Here is a 14,702-nt window from a genome sequence, read left to right as displayed (position 1 = left end):
TTGTATAGTGTTGGCGCCACCTTAGCTAGACCTTTATTATAGTGGCTGCGGTGGATGATGGTAGAGTAAGGTCATGTCCTCAAGGGAGCGGAGAGGTGGGAGGTAAGAAGAGGGTTAACGGCGGAAAGAGAGCAGCTAGACTGAGAATTGGGCCCTGGAACATTGGCACACTGACGGGGAAGTCTATAGAGTTGACGAAGATTCTTGAGAAGAGGAAGATCAATATAACATGTGTCCAGGAGTCTAGATAGGTGGGAGATAGGGCTCGGGATGTAGATGGGTTTAAGTTGTGATTCTTAGGAGGCCCGAAGGTCAAGAACGGAGTTGGCATTCTGGTTGACAGAGAGCTCCGTGATCTGGTGGTAGGGGTCAGGAAGGTAAGTGATAGACTGATGATTATTAATATAGTAGTTGGAGGGCATACTTTAAACGTGGTTAGCGCTTACGCACCGCAGACGAGCCAGGATGAGGAGATCAAAAGGCAATCCTGGGAGGATTTGGACGAGGTTGTGCGGAGTTTTTCGCACTCAATGAAGCTTTTTCTTGGTGGTGATTTCAATGGTCACATCGGGACGTCGGCTAGGGGATACGATGATGTGCATGGAGGCTTCGGGTTTGGAGATAGAAATGAGGGAGGTACAGTACTGTTGGATTTCGCAAGAGCTTTCGATTTGTTGATAGCGAACTCTAGTTTTTAGAAGAGGGAAGAGCACTTGGTCTCCTTTCGGAGCACGAGGGCCAAGACCCAAATTAATTACCTACTCTCCCGTAAGTGCGGTAGACGTTTATGTACGAACTGCAAGGTTATCCTGAGCGAGAACTTCACGACCCAACATAGGCTCTTGGTTATGGACCTGGAGATAAAAAGGAAGAGGAGAAAGAGGGTCGTATTGGGTCAGCCGAAGATTAGGTAGGACGCTTTGAACAAAGACAATTCCCAGGAGCTGGGGGAGTGGTTGAGGGCGTTAGGAGCCTGGAGGAGTAGCGGGGATGTGAGTAGTATGTGGACTACGACGGCTGCTAACATCAGGGTTACTCTAGCAAACACAAAGGAGACTGGTGGTGGAACGGAGAGGTACAAGGTAAAGTGAAAGCTAAGAAAGCAACGTATCTAAAGCTAGTAGAGAGCACAGACGAGGAAGAGAAGAGGACTAACAGGGAGTTGTATAAGAAGGCGAGGAAGGAGGTGAAGTTAGTAGTTATGACGGCTAAGACGGCTGCTTTTGGACTCTTGTATGAAGATTTGGGGGAAAAAAATGGGGACAAGAAGTTATACAGGCTAGCCAGAGTGAGAGAGAGAGAAAGGCTCGGGACTTGTATCAACTGAAGTGTATCAAATACGAGATAGGGGAAGTTTTGGTGGAGGATGCCCTTATTAGACGAAGATAGCAGTCCTACTTTCATAAGCTCTTGAACGAAGAGAAGGCCCGGGACATCGTTGTAGGCGAATTAGAGCTCTCTGAGAGCCGCTGCAATTTTGGATACTGCAAGCGGGCCAAAGTTGAAGAGGTCGAGGGGGTTATGGGGAAGATGAGCAGGGAGAGGACGACCGGGCCAGATGAAATATCGGTAGAACTTTGGAAGAATGCGAGTAGGGAGGCTTGGAGTGGCTTACGCAGTTGTTGAATGTTATTTTTAGGACGACGGGGATGCCTGAAGAGTGGATATAGAGCACCATGATCCCGTTGTATAAAAACAAGAGGGATATTCATAACTGCAACAACTATAGGGGTATCAAGTTGTTGAGCCATACGATGAAAGTTTGGGAGAGAGTGGTGGGAGTGAGGACGAGGAAGTTAGTTTCTATTTCGGAGAACCAGTTTGGATTCATGCCGGGGCGTTCGACTACAGAAGCCATTCACCTAGTGATGAGGTTGGTGAAGCAGTATAGGGATAAGAAGACTGACTTGCACATGGTGTTTATCGGCCTTGAGAAGTCCCAAGAGAGGTGCTGTGGAGATGTCTGGAAGCTTGAGGTGTTCCTGTAGCATACATTAGAGCGATTAAGGACATGTATGATGGAGCCAAAACTCGAGTGAGGACGGTTGGAGGTGACTCGGAACACTTTCTAGTCACAATGGGCCTACACCAGGGGTCCGTGCTTATCCCGTTCTATTTGTTGTGGAAATGGATGCTTTGACAAGCCACATTCAAGGAGAGGTACCGTGGTGCATGTTGTTTTCAGATGACATTGTGCTTATTGACGAGTCGTGGAGCAGTGTTAACGCGAGACTGGAGGTTTGGCGACAGACTCTGGAGTCGAAGGGTTTCAAGTTGAGCAGAACTAAGACAGAGTACTTAGAGTGCAAGTTCAGTAATGGGAGTCAAGTAGAGAACGAGGATGTGCAACTGGATACTCAGGTAATCGCGAAGAAAGAAAGTTTCAAGTACCTAGGATCGACCATCCAAGGGACTGGCGAGATTGACGACGATGTCACACATCGTATTGGAGCGGGATGGATGAAATGAAAGCTCGCATCAAGGGTGTTGTGTGATAAGAAGGTGCCGCATATTCTAAAGGGAAAGTTCTACAAAGCGATGGTTAGATCGGCTATATTGTATGGGACGGAATGCTGTCCAGTTAAGAAAGCGCATATCCAGAAGATGAAGGTAGCTAAGATGCGGATGCTGAGATGGATGTGCGGGCATACCAGGAGAGATAGGATTCGGGATAAAATGGGTGTGGCCCCTGTGGTGGATAAGATGCGGGAAGGGAGGTTGAGATGGTTCGGCCACGTACAACAGAGCGTGGATGCGCCAGTGAAGAGGTGTGAGAGGATGGCAGTAGTGGGCCTGAAGAGACGGAGGGGTAGGCCAAAGAAGGCCTGGGGAGAGGTGATTCGGCAGGACGTTACTCCAGCTTACCGAGGACATGATCGGTGATAGGAGGGGGTGGATGTCGAGTATTAGTGTAGAGGACTAGTGGAGGACTGCGAGGTTTCCTTTCTCGTATTAGGAGAATTTTTATCCTACTTCGTTGGTCTTGTCTATCTTTGCTATTTTATCATGACTTCGTTGCTCTTGCTATTTCTCATTTTCACATGGTTTTGATTTGCTTGTCCGTATCTAACTTTTTTCCCTTGTTTTCCTTATTTTCTTTTGAGCCGAGGGTCTTTCGGAAACAACCTCCCTACCTTCCAAAGTGGGGGTAAGGTCTGCGTACACTTTACCCTCCCCAGACCCCACATTGTGTAATCCAACTGGGTATGTTGTTGTTGTTATTATTGTATCCCCTAACTCTGCTTGTCACCTTGCTGATTAGCTCCGAGAAGTGGCAAATCTTATATTTACCATCAATCAATGGATACCCCAGATATTTGACGGGAACTTCTTCTGCTGCGTATTGATCTGTCTTAGTATCCCAGAGGCTACAATTACACAGCTTTTCTCCTTGTTCACCTTTTGTCGGGAGCAGTTTCATATTCGGCCAGCGTTCTCATGATCATGTTGATTGTCTTTCTCCTGCCACTAGAAAATAGAATTAGGTCATCCGCAAACTCCAAGTGGTTTATCAAAGGGCCCTGTTTACACATTTGAAATCCTGTGAATCCTCTTCTTTCTTGCAAGTTATTCAACATGATGGATAGCAACTCCGCACTAAGGACAAATAGAGAGAGAGAAATAGGATCTCTTTGCCTCAGGCCATTCTCCGACTTGAAGAACCCATATCTCCGTCTATTTACAATCAAGGAATACCAATTATTAGAGATGTGCCTCTTAATTAGACTGATCCATTCCTTAGAGAACCCTAGTCTCTCCATTAAGCTGTATAGATACAGCCATGCAACCCTGTCGTATGCCTTTGCTATGTCTAGTTTCATTACCACATTCCATTTTTTCTGTGGTTTCTTGATGTTTTTGATGATTTCCTGGGCAAGTTGGATGTTTTCCGAGATAAATCTTCCCTTTATGAAACCCGACTGGTTGATAGAGACGACTTTTGGCAGCCTTGCATTTAGCATTTTTGCAAAGATCTTGCTAGATACATTACACAAGCTTATTGGTCTTAGATCTGTCAAATGCTGCGGGAAATCCACCTTTGGTATCATTACTAGACATGTATGAGTAAAGAACTTTGGAATATTTTCCCCTTCGAAAAAGGGCACCACTGCCTCATGCACCTCTTTAGCAATAATTGTCCAGCTTGCTTGATAAAATAGAGCATTTAAACCATCCGGGCCTAGTGCACTTTCTGGGTTTATCGAGAAAACCCCTTCCTTGACCTCGTCCATGGTAGGCATCGCTGTGAGCATTGCATTATCTTCATCTGTTACCTTTGGTAGAACACACTCTAGAACCTTGTCGCTTGGAATGTTGGCATTGTGACTAAACAGTTTCTGAAGTAGCTAGTGGCCACTGCTGCTATATCTTGGTTGCCTTCCCTCCACTGTCCCTCTTCATCCTGAATTCTTTTAATTGCCAACCTGCTCCGTCTCCCCTTAATAACACTATGGAAGAAAGCTGTATTTTTGTCGCCATCGTTTAGCCAATTGGCCTTAGCTTTCTGTCTCAAGATTGCATCCTGCAATTTTAAGAACTGGAGATATTCTGCTTCATCTTGTTCAGTTCAGTTCTTTTTTCTGGAGTGTTATTCTGTACCATTGCCTCTTCTAGGTTCCTTATCTTCTTCTCCAACTGTTTAGGCTCATTATAGATATCCCCAAATGCTAGCCTCGACCAGCTACTCAGTTTGTTGCATACTGTCTTTAGCTTTTGGTGAAGAACCCACATAGGATTTCCAAAAACTTCCTCCTTCCATGCTTCTTCCACTATCATGTGAAAATCTTCATGTTCAACCCAGGAGTCAAGGAATTTGAAGTATCTTGGTGCGTCAACCGTTGTTGTTTTGATGGATACTGAGAGCGGTGCATGGTCTGATCCCACTCTTGCTAGATGATCCACTGTCGTCGCCCCAAAGTCATCTCCCCATTTTGAGTTGATCAGAAGTCTATCCAATCATTTCCATATTGTTTTTGAGAAGCCTCTATTATCACTCCAAATGTATTTGTTTCCATAATAGCCCGCATTCTTTAACCCACAATCATCCACACAATTCAAGAAGTCAAAACTCTTATCAATTCGATACGGTCTTCCACCATATTTCTCCTCAGCATCAAGGATGACATTGAAGTCTCCTATCACCCCCCAGGGTCCTTGGATTTTCGTATCCCAATCCCTCATCTCTTCCCATAGGTCCCTTCTCTCTCAAGTCGTGCATTTCGCGTACACCACTGGAAGGAATATCGGTTCTGGACCTATTGGAGGTGGCAGCTGACATGTGACTTGCTGCTGTGAGTCTTGCAAGACCTAATGTAAGACAAATATATCCATTAATTTTAATAGAATAAAAAAGAATCTGAAACAAAACATTAAAAAGAAAAACAAATACAGAGCGAAGGTGTGGACGGAAATTTCATGTAATTTAACACTTGTTTTAAATTTAAGGTAAAACATAAATCTCCATTAAAGAAATAAGGTAACGTTATCAGAGTCACAACCTATACGCTTATTGTTTTTCCCCCTCTCCCCTTTATACTCTTCATGGGAACACTCGAACAAATATAAATTATTATATGATACGTTTCTTTCTATACAAACCATAATTGCAATTACTTAACCATGATAAATTAGTATTATTTGATGTAAGCACCAAATAGATAAATTTTACCAATGGGCAACAAAACCTAATGTAAGACAAAATATATTAATAGATGAAACAAAACAAACAAAAAAAGAGTGAAGGTGTGAATGAGAATTTCATGTAATATAACACTTTGTTTTAAATTAAAGTGAAAAAAAATTAAAAAATCTCCATTAAAGAAATAAGTTAACGTTAACAAGAGTCAGCACTTATACGCTCCTACAATTGCTTTTACCCCTTTATTATACTCTTCAGTGAGACATTTTCACAAACAGCTTGTGTGCAATTTCCCAAATCCAATAAAACAGCAATTAAACAAACCCGTTTCATCGTATATGTCGAATATATATACACACTCAATTAGCTTAGTAGAATAGATTAACAGTAATAATGACGGAAATAGACAGTTTATTGACTAAAAAAGTAGCAGATCGTTACTTAAAACGTGAAGTTCTTGGTGAAGGTACTTATGGTGTTGTTTACAAAGCTATTGATACGAAGGTATTACTTTTGTTATACACTTTGTTTTTTTTTCATTTTTTAATTTGGAGTAATTTGGTTTTGTGAATTATAGGGTTTTGTTTAATTTAGGTTTGATTGGGTTGTGGATTTGTGATTTTTTTTGTTGAATTTTGATTTTGTAATGTTGAATGGCTGGAGATTAAGGTTTGTATGTTATTGAATTAAGCACAAAAAGAAAAGAAAAAACTGTTAATTTTGTGAATTTGTGATGTGTTTTTGGTTGAGTTTTGATTTTGGTATGTTGAATGGTTGGAGATAATGTTTGCAAGTTTTTGAATTAAACACAAAAAGAAAAAAGAAAAAAAAACTGTTAATTTTGTGAATTTGTGATGTGTTTTTGGTTGAGTTTTGATTTTGGTATGTTGAATGGTTGGAGATAATGTTTGCAAGTTTTTGAATTAAACACAAAAAGAAAAAAGAAAAAAAACTGTTAATTTTGTGAATTTGTGATGTGTTTTTGGTTGAGTTTTGATTTTGTTATGTTGAATTGTTGGAGATAATGTTTGCAAGTTTTTGAATTAAACACAAAAAGAAAAAAAAGCTGTTAATTTTGTGAATTTGTGATGTGTTTTTGGTTGAGTTTTGATTTTGTTATGTTGAATTGTTGGAGATAATGTTTGCAAGTTTTTGAATTAAACACAAAATGAGAAAGCTGTTAGTGCTAGTTTGTGGGTGTATCGTGGTGTGATTGTTAATTCTATGAAGTCATGGTGTTTTTTTTTCGTTGAATGTTGATTTTGTTATGTTGAATGGTTGGAGATTTAAGGTTTGTATGGTTTTTAAATTGAACACTAAAAAGAAAAAGTTCTTAGTGCTAGCTCGTGGGTGTGTTGCGTTTTTCGTTTTCTGTCTTTGGTTTCAGTAATTCTAAGGTTTGTATAATTAATGCCGTGGTTTTCCAAGCTTCAGATAGCCTATTTGAATTTTGATTTTGTCATGTTTAATGGTTGATTGATTAAGCTGTGTAAGTTTATGAATTGAACAACAACAGCAACATACCCAGTGTAGTCCCACAAGTGGGATCTGGGGAGGGTAGGATGTATGCAGACCTTACCACTATCTTTGTGGTGTATGGAGGCTGTTTCCAATAGATCCTTGGCTCAAATGAAAAAGCTCTTAGTGCTAGCTCGTCGGTGTGTGTGAGTTTTTCATTTGCCATCTTTGGATTCAATATTTCTAGGATTTCTGTAATTAATGCCATGCTTGCTGATTTCTATCTCCAAGCTTCACATAGAATGTTCAGATAACGTGATAAAGAAGAAGAAGTTCTCTCGCGTCCCCATAAAGGAGGAGGATTGTTTTAGGTTGAAGTTCAGGTTAAAATTAGTCAAACGATTACAACCCCACTAGTTTGGGAGTAATCGTTGTTGATTGACTGGCCGTTGATGTCTATGATTTTGGAATATGTTTTGATTTAAATTTTATCGCGCAGAGTAGAATGGCAAGTTATGCTTCGTAAGATTTTGAATTGAGTACAAAAAAGGAAAAAAGAAAATTCTGTTTGTGCTAAATTTTAGATGGATTCTGGTGGTTTATGAGCTCACTTGGTAACTAATCTCGACAAGGCATAATTCTCTAGGCTATATGAATTAGTGCGAGATTTTGAGAACCTCTAATTTAAGCGAGTGGTAAATTGCCTTGAAAGACAAATTATTTAGAAGTATTGGAGTCAACTAGGCTTGGATAATGTGGAATGGATATAAAGGACTCATATGGTAGACCCCAACTGGTTTTGGATCGAGGCATAGTTATTAACTGATTAAACATTTGGTTCCATTTTGTATCATGAAATAATGACTTATCTGATGTATGCTTTTATTCCGTTTTCTGCAGAGCGGCCAGGTTGTTGCTATCAAGAAAATTCGTCTTGGAAAACAGAAGGAAGGGGTGAATTTTACTGCCCTGAGGGAAATCAAACTATTGAAAGAGCTGAAGGATCCTAACATTATTGAATTGATTGATGCCTTCCCTCACAAAGGAAACTTGCATCTTGTGTTTGAGTTCATGGAGACAGATCTTGAGGCCGTGATTCGTGATAGGAATATCTTTCTCTCACCTGCGGATATAAAATCTTATATTCAGATGACATTGAAAGGTCTTGCTGTTTGTCACAAGAAATGGGTCTTGCATAGGTATGTGTTTGTATAATCTCGATTTCACTAGATTCGGACTTGTGTTCAGCTTCCTTAAACTTTTGCCGTTTCTTCCTGACAGAGATATGAAACCGAACAATTTACTGATTGGACCTAATGGGCAGCTTAAACTTGCTGATTTTGGATTAGCACGTCTATTTGGTAGCCCTGATAGAAGATTTACACATCAGGTATGTTGGGCTATTCTACTTTAATGATCAATTGTGAAGGTGAACCTTGCGATTCTTGGAGCATATATCCTGTCAAAAATCACTTTTCTATCTTGTTATTTTGTCATAGTTCTTTTTGGGCTTCAAATTGTGGTTCTCCTAGTGGAAATTCATGACACGTCATCTTCACTAGAAAGGGGGGAATTAGTTGATTTGCTTGCACCTTACCTACTGACCTGCAACGAGCAACTTACTAAAATTGCCTTTGATTTTTTCCTTATGGAAGCGAAGTTATCAGTTTCGCACACTGTTCTAATCTGTTCTAATCAAATTTGGAGATATCTATCTTTGAAATTTAGACTTTCTTTCAGGGATATCTACTTTACCAAATAAGAGCGGTCTTTTGTTCTTCTATCAAATTGTGTGATGGAAAAAATGAAATGTGATCCAATGCTGCACCCTTTTTAATCTATGATGATCAAAGTTGACATAGTTACTCTTATCTTTCTATGTAGCTAGTGTTGAACAGTACACAATTTCAATTCTTATGTTAGTAACTGTTGTTCATGGAAATTTGTATGTATTTACTTATTGGTTTATACATTTCATTCTACATTAAAACATACGTGCAAATTGTTGATTGTTTTGTTTAACCTTGTTATTGGTGAATTAGGAATGGCCTTTTTGTGGTATGCGTACAAATTTGAGCAGGATGTTGTCAAAATAGTGCAGATATTAGGAATTACCGTCTCTTTATCCTTTCTCCTCCTCAAAAAAAAAAAAAAAAGATCCTGTCTCTTTACTCTTTCTTTCTTTAACATTTCATTTTTGGTGAGTTCACAAATCATACAACAACAGCAACATACCCAGTGAAATTCCACAAAGTGGGGTCTGGGGAGGGTAGAATGTACGCAGACCTTACCTCTACCATGGTAGAGAGGCTGTTTCCGGTAAAATCATATTTGCCATTTTCTTATCACACTCTCTCTACCTGTTACTTTTGCAAATAGTGTAAGCAAAATTTATCTTTTAATCTGGTTGGATATTATTAGGTTTTTGCCCGGTGGTACAGAGCACCAGAGTTATTATTTGGCGCGAAGCAGTATGGACCTGGAGTAGATGTTTGGGCCGCTGCATGTATCTTTGCTGAGCTCCTCCTGCGGCGACCATTTTTACAGGTGAACGTCTATGTCATGATTATATTTCTCACAAGTCCTTATAGGTGACATTGGTTGGTGCTATCACTAGTTTACATGACTCAATTTGCCAGATTCTACTTGATCTTTTGTATAGTGTAATGTAGGAGATGCTCTTTTCTGGAAGAGTTTTTCATATTAACTTCTGAACCCAGACAGTCCTAGTTGTTTCGCTATTGTATCCTTTGTTAGTAACTTTCTTCACTTCCAGGGAATAAACACTCTTTTTGTATGCATCTTTAGACTTTTGCTCTTAAGACATGTACGTCTACTCTCTTCTACTTGTCAAAAAAAAAAAAAAAAAAATACTTCTTCTTCTTCTTCTTCCTGTGTTATATATTCATATAAGAATATCACAAAAAGAGGGGGTGGGGGGGGGGGGGGGGGGAGGGGGGCGCTATGCCTGACCGCTAATCAGTTTAAGGGAATATGACGTTGTTATTTGTAATTAATCTTCTTCATCGTCAACTACAATTTTTCAAATGTTGCAGGAGATTATATAGTTTCAAGTTAGGCTTTGAAGACTTGACTATCTTATTGAACCAAGAAGAAATAGGAGTTATATGGAGAGCCAAGGAGGGCGCTATGCCTGACCGCTAATCAGTTTAAGGAATATGACGTTGTTATTTGTAATTAATCTTCTTCATCGTCAACTACAATTTTTCAAATGTTGCATGAGATTATATAGTTTCAAGTTAGGCTTTGAAGACTTGACTATCTTATTGAACCAAGAAGAAATAGGAGTTATATGGAGAGCCAAGGAGGAGCCTCACACTCCTGAAAACAGTCCCAAAGGCATAAGTTTTCCTTGTCATTTATACTTACCATTTCCAAAAAAGGTTTTCATTATCATTTTAGCTGAAGTATATATGCTTTTGGTAGGATAAGGGGTTGGGTCTTTATGGGGGTGAAACTGCATATGTCGTTTGAGGTTAGATGTGATTTATGCATCCACGTGGTCTATTACTTGTTTTGGTTAGTGGGTTTTGCTATGGGGGACATATCATCCAAATGTTCATGATCTGTCTTTCTGTAATTATTATACGAAGAACTTACCCTCTATTTTTCGTTACTTAGGCAATTTTGTGAGTTATGTTGTCTTTCCTCTATGTGTTCTCATTAAATTTACATGACATTTCACTAGAAGAATAAAAGCTGTGAACTAATTGTCCCTCTTAGTTCTGTTCTAGAAAGCTTCATGTGCATTAGGGCAGTTGAAGATGAAGCCATAGTTAAAAGCAAATTAGTTATCGAACTAGACTGAACATTTTTTCCCTTCCTTGTTCCTATGATGATCCTTTTCAATGATAAGTTCTTCCGATTTCCTGATAACTATTTGAACTTGTGTTACATTTCATGTGCTACTTTCACTACTCCTATCCGCCTTGTTCTTTTAGCCAATAATTTGTTTTGAAATCTGTGACTATATTAGGGAAACAGTGATATTGATCAGCTGGGGAAGATTTTTGCGGCCTTTGGGACCCCAAAGCCTTCACAGTGGCATGATATGGTCTACTTGCCGGATTATGTTGAGTACCAATTTGTCCCTGGACAACCACTCAAAATATTGTTTCCAACGGCTACTGAAGATTGCATAGATCTTCTGTCAAAGATGTTTTCATACGACCCAAAAACTAGAATTTCAGCGGAGCAAGCATTGGAGCATCGGTATGTTTTTCTTCATCTTGTTTAGTTTGCACACTTGGGGTTGCTGTGGGTACTGAACTTTTCCTTTCTTTAGGTACTTCTCATCAGGACCTCCACCTACGGAGCCAGCTCAGCTTCCAAGACCTCCCCCTAAGCGGGAACCCGCAAATCCTAGGGTTTCAGATCTCAATCCACATGATGGTCCTGTGGTATTGTCTCCGCCAAGAAAGTCAAGGAGAGTGATGCCAAATCGCGAAGGATTTGAGGCGAATGTGCGTCCAGAAAAGATGGATGACCATGGAAATGAATTCCGACAAGCTGGTGAGAGGAGTGAACAGGTACCCATGTCACTGGATTTCTCAGTCTTTGGGATGAAACCACCTACTAGACCGACCATTACCAGGTATTAGCTGATACGCCTTGCAATAGCTTCTACTAAGTACTAACCATAGTTTACATTTGTTCTTGATCTCTCTTGTTGGCTATATACCATTGTTGCCCCGTTGATCTAACATGGTTATGTATTGCCTTTGAACTCACACATTGGTTGTGCTCAAGTGATCAAACTTTTTTTATTCTCCCTGAATTATCTTGAACCAACGTACTAGCTTAATTGATTAATAGATCAATGTTTTTCTGTTTTACTGTAAGTTCATTCTAACTAGGGACTGTAGCAATTTCTTCCAGCTGTTTGTCATAGAATCCATGAAGGGAAATTAGTTTGGGATGCATTTCATTATTAATGCGGAGCTATAGAGTTTGGACATTTTCACTTCAAAATTTGCTCTTTGTTCTTCAGTGCTGCGAAATTATTCATTCAGTAGAAAGAAGGGTAACAGAAGCAGATATTGTTTTGGCCTTGTAGCGGACCTTTTGATTGTTTAACCCTATGCACGTCTTGGTTTTTAGTTTGCATAATCTGTACTGCCAAGGTTTTTGTTCACAAAAAATGGGACTTTGTTATTCAAAACTACATGTGCAGACGATACCAGGAAAAAAGGGGGGGGGGGGGGGGGGTTGCCTTTTGATTGTTTAACCCTATGCACGTCTTGGTTTTTAGTTTGCATAATCTGTACTGCCATGGTTTTTGTTATTCAAAACTACATGTGCAGACGATACCAGGAAAAAAAAGGGGGGGGGGGGGGGGGGGTTGGGTGTTCAACTAGTGGTCAAGTTACCGTAGTTCCCAAGAAAATAAGCTTTTCTCCGAAAAAACGAGAACTAAAACAGATGTTATTTTGGTGTATTGTTTTCTGAGGAAATATCCTGAATGTGCTAACATTAGTATGATGATTGCTATCAAGAATTTGGATATGCAGGAAAATATTATTTAGTCATTGTAGGGACCAGTAACTACTTTGATGTGGTATCACTATAAATCTCCTGAACGTTTTTTCACCTGCAGCGCTGACCGATCACATTTAAAGAGGAAGTTAGATCTTGAATTCCAACCAGAAGAGGAATGACACATCTCTCTGAATATTTTTTTTCATCTGGATGAGAGCTGCTATATTGTTAAAAAGGTGCGTGGTAAGTCTTATCCCTTGTATATTTACATTCTCTTGGAACTTATTCATTCTTAATTTCTTATATATTAATCTCAAGTTTCAGGTCTTAACTTTACAGGCCATATCTGCCATAATTTTGGTGAGCAAGAAGAAAGCATCTTTTTTTTCGAGCATATCGGGTACACTATTGCATCAAATGCCCCGTCCCTATTTTCCATTTAGGGCGAAAGTTGCCAATATAACGAGTGTTCTTGGAGAAGTATATTGAACCAGGGTAATAAAGTTCACCTAATTCATTCTTTATTGTCGAGAGGATGTAATTGTATGCCAATTCTAGCATTCGTATAAACTCAAATTTAAGATACTGTTTGTAGAGTGACATAATCGATTTGTGTCTGTTCGAGAATATATCTAACTTGACAACTGTGAGTTTGAGAGACATGTTGCTTTTTTGAGTTGCTGATTTTTAACTTAGTGGATATTTTGTCTGTTCAGAGAAATCATGATATATTCATCTCTGCCATAGCTGCACAAACAATGCACGTTGGTCACAGATATGGAATCGAATTTAATTACTTTGTATTGAGTCTTAAGAGACTCGAAATTCCACCGAAGATTATTTTAGAGTTAAAAAGAATTTCTTTCTCGTTAGCCAATGTTGTAACGATTCCCTTCTATTGCATCCATGTAGTATCAGTTTTGATTCAAAATATGTTATGTAAAAAAAAGGGGAGAGTTATTTGCTACTCTTCTTTTTTCAAATCTATCCTTACAAGGGGTGGATTTAGAACACTCAAGATTACAGTGTATATATAGGATAGGTTTTCTATGTTTATGTACACTTTTGAATACCCTGAACAAATGCAAAATGTTAGCTCAAGTGGTCTAAGGTGTTCAAAATTATCTCTAGCATCCTAGGTTCGATTTCCAGGGACAACATTATTTTTTATATTTGCTTTTGTTTGTTTTTCAAACTCCCTGGGTAAAAATTCTGGATCTGCCATTGATCCTTACCCTTCCATAAGTGAAATGTTTATTAATTAAGTCAGACGTTTGAGAGAGAAATGAAGGGTGATTTAGATAAACTTCTGATTAAAGTTTCCAAATGTATTTCTCAAGAACTGGAGGATGTGTAGAAGTTTTACAGATAATATAAATTGAAATTATTACTCTTGTTTTGTTTCACATATTTCCTTCTTCCTTTCGTTTTGCACACTGATCTCTCTCCTTGAATGACCTGTCAATCTCAATTACTTTAAAATTAATATGTAGAATTTTTTTATTTTTGCATTATCTTGCTTTGGTATGCCATTTTAAAACTCTCACATCTTCTGATCACTATATCATGTTTATTATCAAATTCTAATTCATTCGAACATTTTCTTTTGAAACTTTTTTTTTTTTTAAATACGCACGAGTACTACGTTAAAATAGGATTATTTTAATACGAATAATGTGGCATTAAAGTATGTGAACAAGGAAACCAAAGTCGTCGTGCTTTGAACTGGTCAATTAAAATAATCGTAGATCACGGTGGAAAATTGTTTGCTCAAATAGCTACATCAATATCGTAATCTTATCCTTTTTGTTTGGTCAAGGTGATTAAGTTTGACAAAATTTAAAAAGTTAAAAGGTGGAAAAGAAAATAACCTTTCCCTTACATATCTGACTAACTTAATTGGAACGTCATTTTAACACCACACGAATCATTCATGCTGCAACTAGTACCCCTAAATCCAAGCAAGTTTAAAGTCGATTAGATGAATTCTTATTAAGTATTTTATTCTACCATTCGAAGTTCTCTTAAATATTTACTTAGCTCAACCAAGAATAATGTTGAAAAGTATATATTAAAAAAATGACATGTTTCATACATAAGGTTTGAT

General features: G+C 38.8%; 3 protein-coding genes across 6 annotated transcripts; 2 read left to right on the top strand and 1 right to left on the bottom strand.

The window, feature by feature from the left end:
• The first annotated feature begins 2,127 nt into the window (after positions 1 to 2,127).
• On the top strand, positions 2,128 to 2,469 carry LOC132637083 (uncharacterized). The gene has a single exon (XM_060354230.1). It carries the CDS (start codon positions 2,128 to 2,130, stop codon positions 2,467 to 2,469), a length of 342 nt encoding a protein of 113 aa, XP_060210213.1.
• A 926-nt stretch (positions 2,470 to 3,395) lies between these two features.
• On the bottom strand, positions 3,396 to 4,241 carry LOC132637082 (uncharacterized). Its single transcript, XM_060354228.1, has one exon. It carries the CDS (start codon positions 4,239 to 4,241, stop codon positions 3,396 to 3,398), a length of 846 nt encoding a protein of 281 aa, XP_060210211.1.
• A 1,585-nt stretch (positions 4,242 to 5,826) lies between these two features.
• Positions 5,827 to 13,322, top strand: LOC132634883 (cyclin-dependent kinase D-3-like). 4 transcript variants are annotated; one of them, XM_060351015.1, is made up of 8 exons: positions 5,827 to 6,142; positions 7,997 to 8,295; positions 8,378 to 8,486; positions 9,518 to 9,643; positions 11,094 to 11,329; positions 11,403 to 11,711; positions 12,714 to 12,831; positions 12,935 to 13,322. In XM_060351015.1, exons 1-7 carry the CDS (start codon positions 6,032 to 6,034, stop codon positions 12,772 to 12,774), a joined length of 1,251 nt encoding a protein of 416 aa, XP_060206998.1. In that variant the 5' UTR covers positions 5,827 to 6,031; the 3' UTR covers positions 12,775 to 12,831; positions 12,935 to 13,322. The 4 variants fall into 4 exon arrangements, with proteins under 4 accessions (XP_060206998.1, XP_060206999.1, XP_060206996.1 ...); XM_060351016.1 differs by having other exon boundaries at positions 12,714 to 12,838; XM_060351013.1 differs by having other exon boundaries at positions 12,714 to 12,838; positions 12,920 to 13,322.
• Positions 13,323 to 14,702: the final 1,380 nt, after the last annotated feature.

This window comes from Lycium barbarum, chromosome 4 (assembly GCF_019175385.1).
Source record: "Lycium barbarum isolate Lr01 chromosome 4, ASM1917538v2, whole genome shotgun sequence".
NCBI classification, from domain to species: domain Eukaryota; kingdom Viridiplantae; phylum Streptophyta; class Magnoliopsida; order Solanales; family Solanaceae; genus Lycium; species Lycium barbarum.
This window is presented reverse-complemented; position numbering and strand designations above follow the sequence as displayed.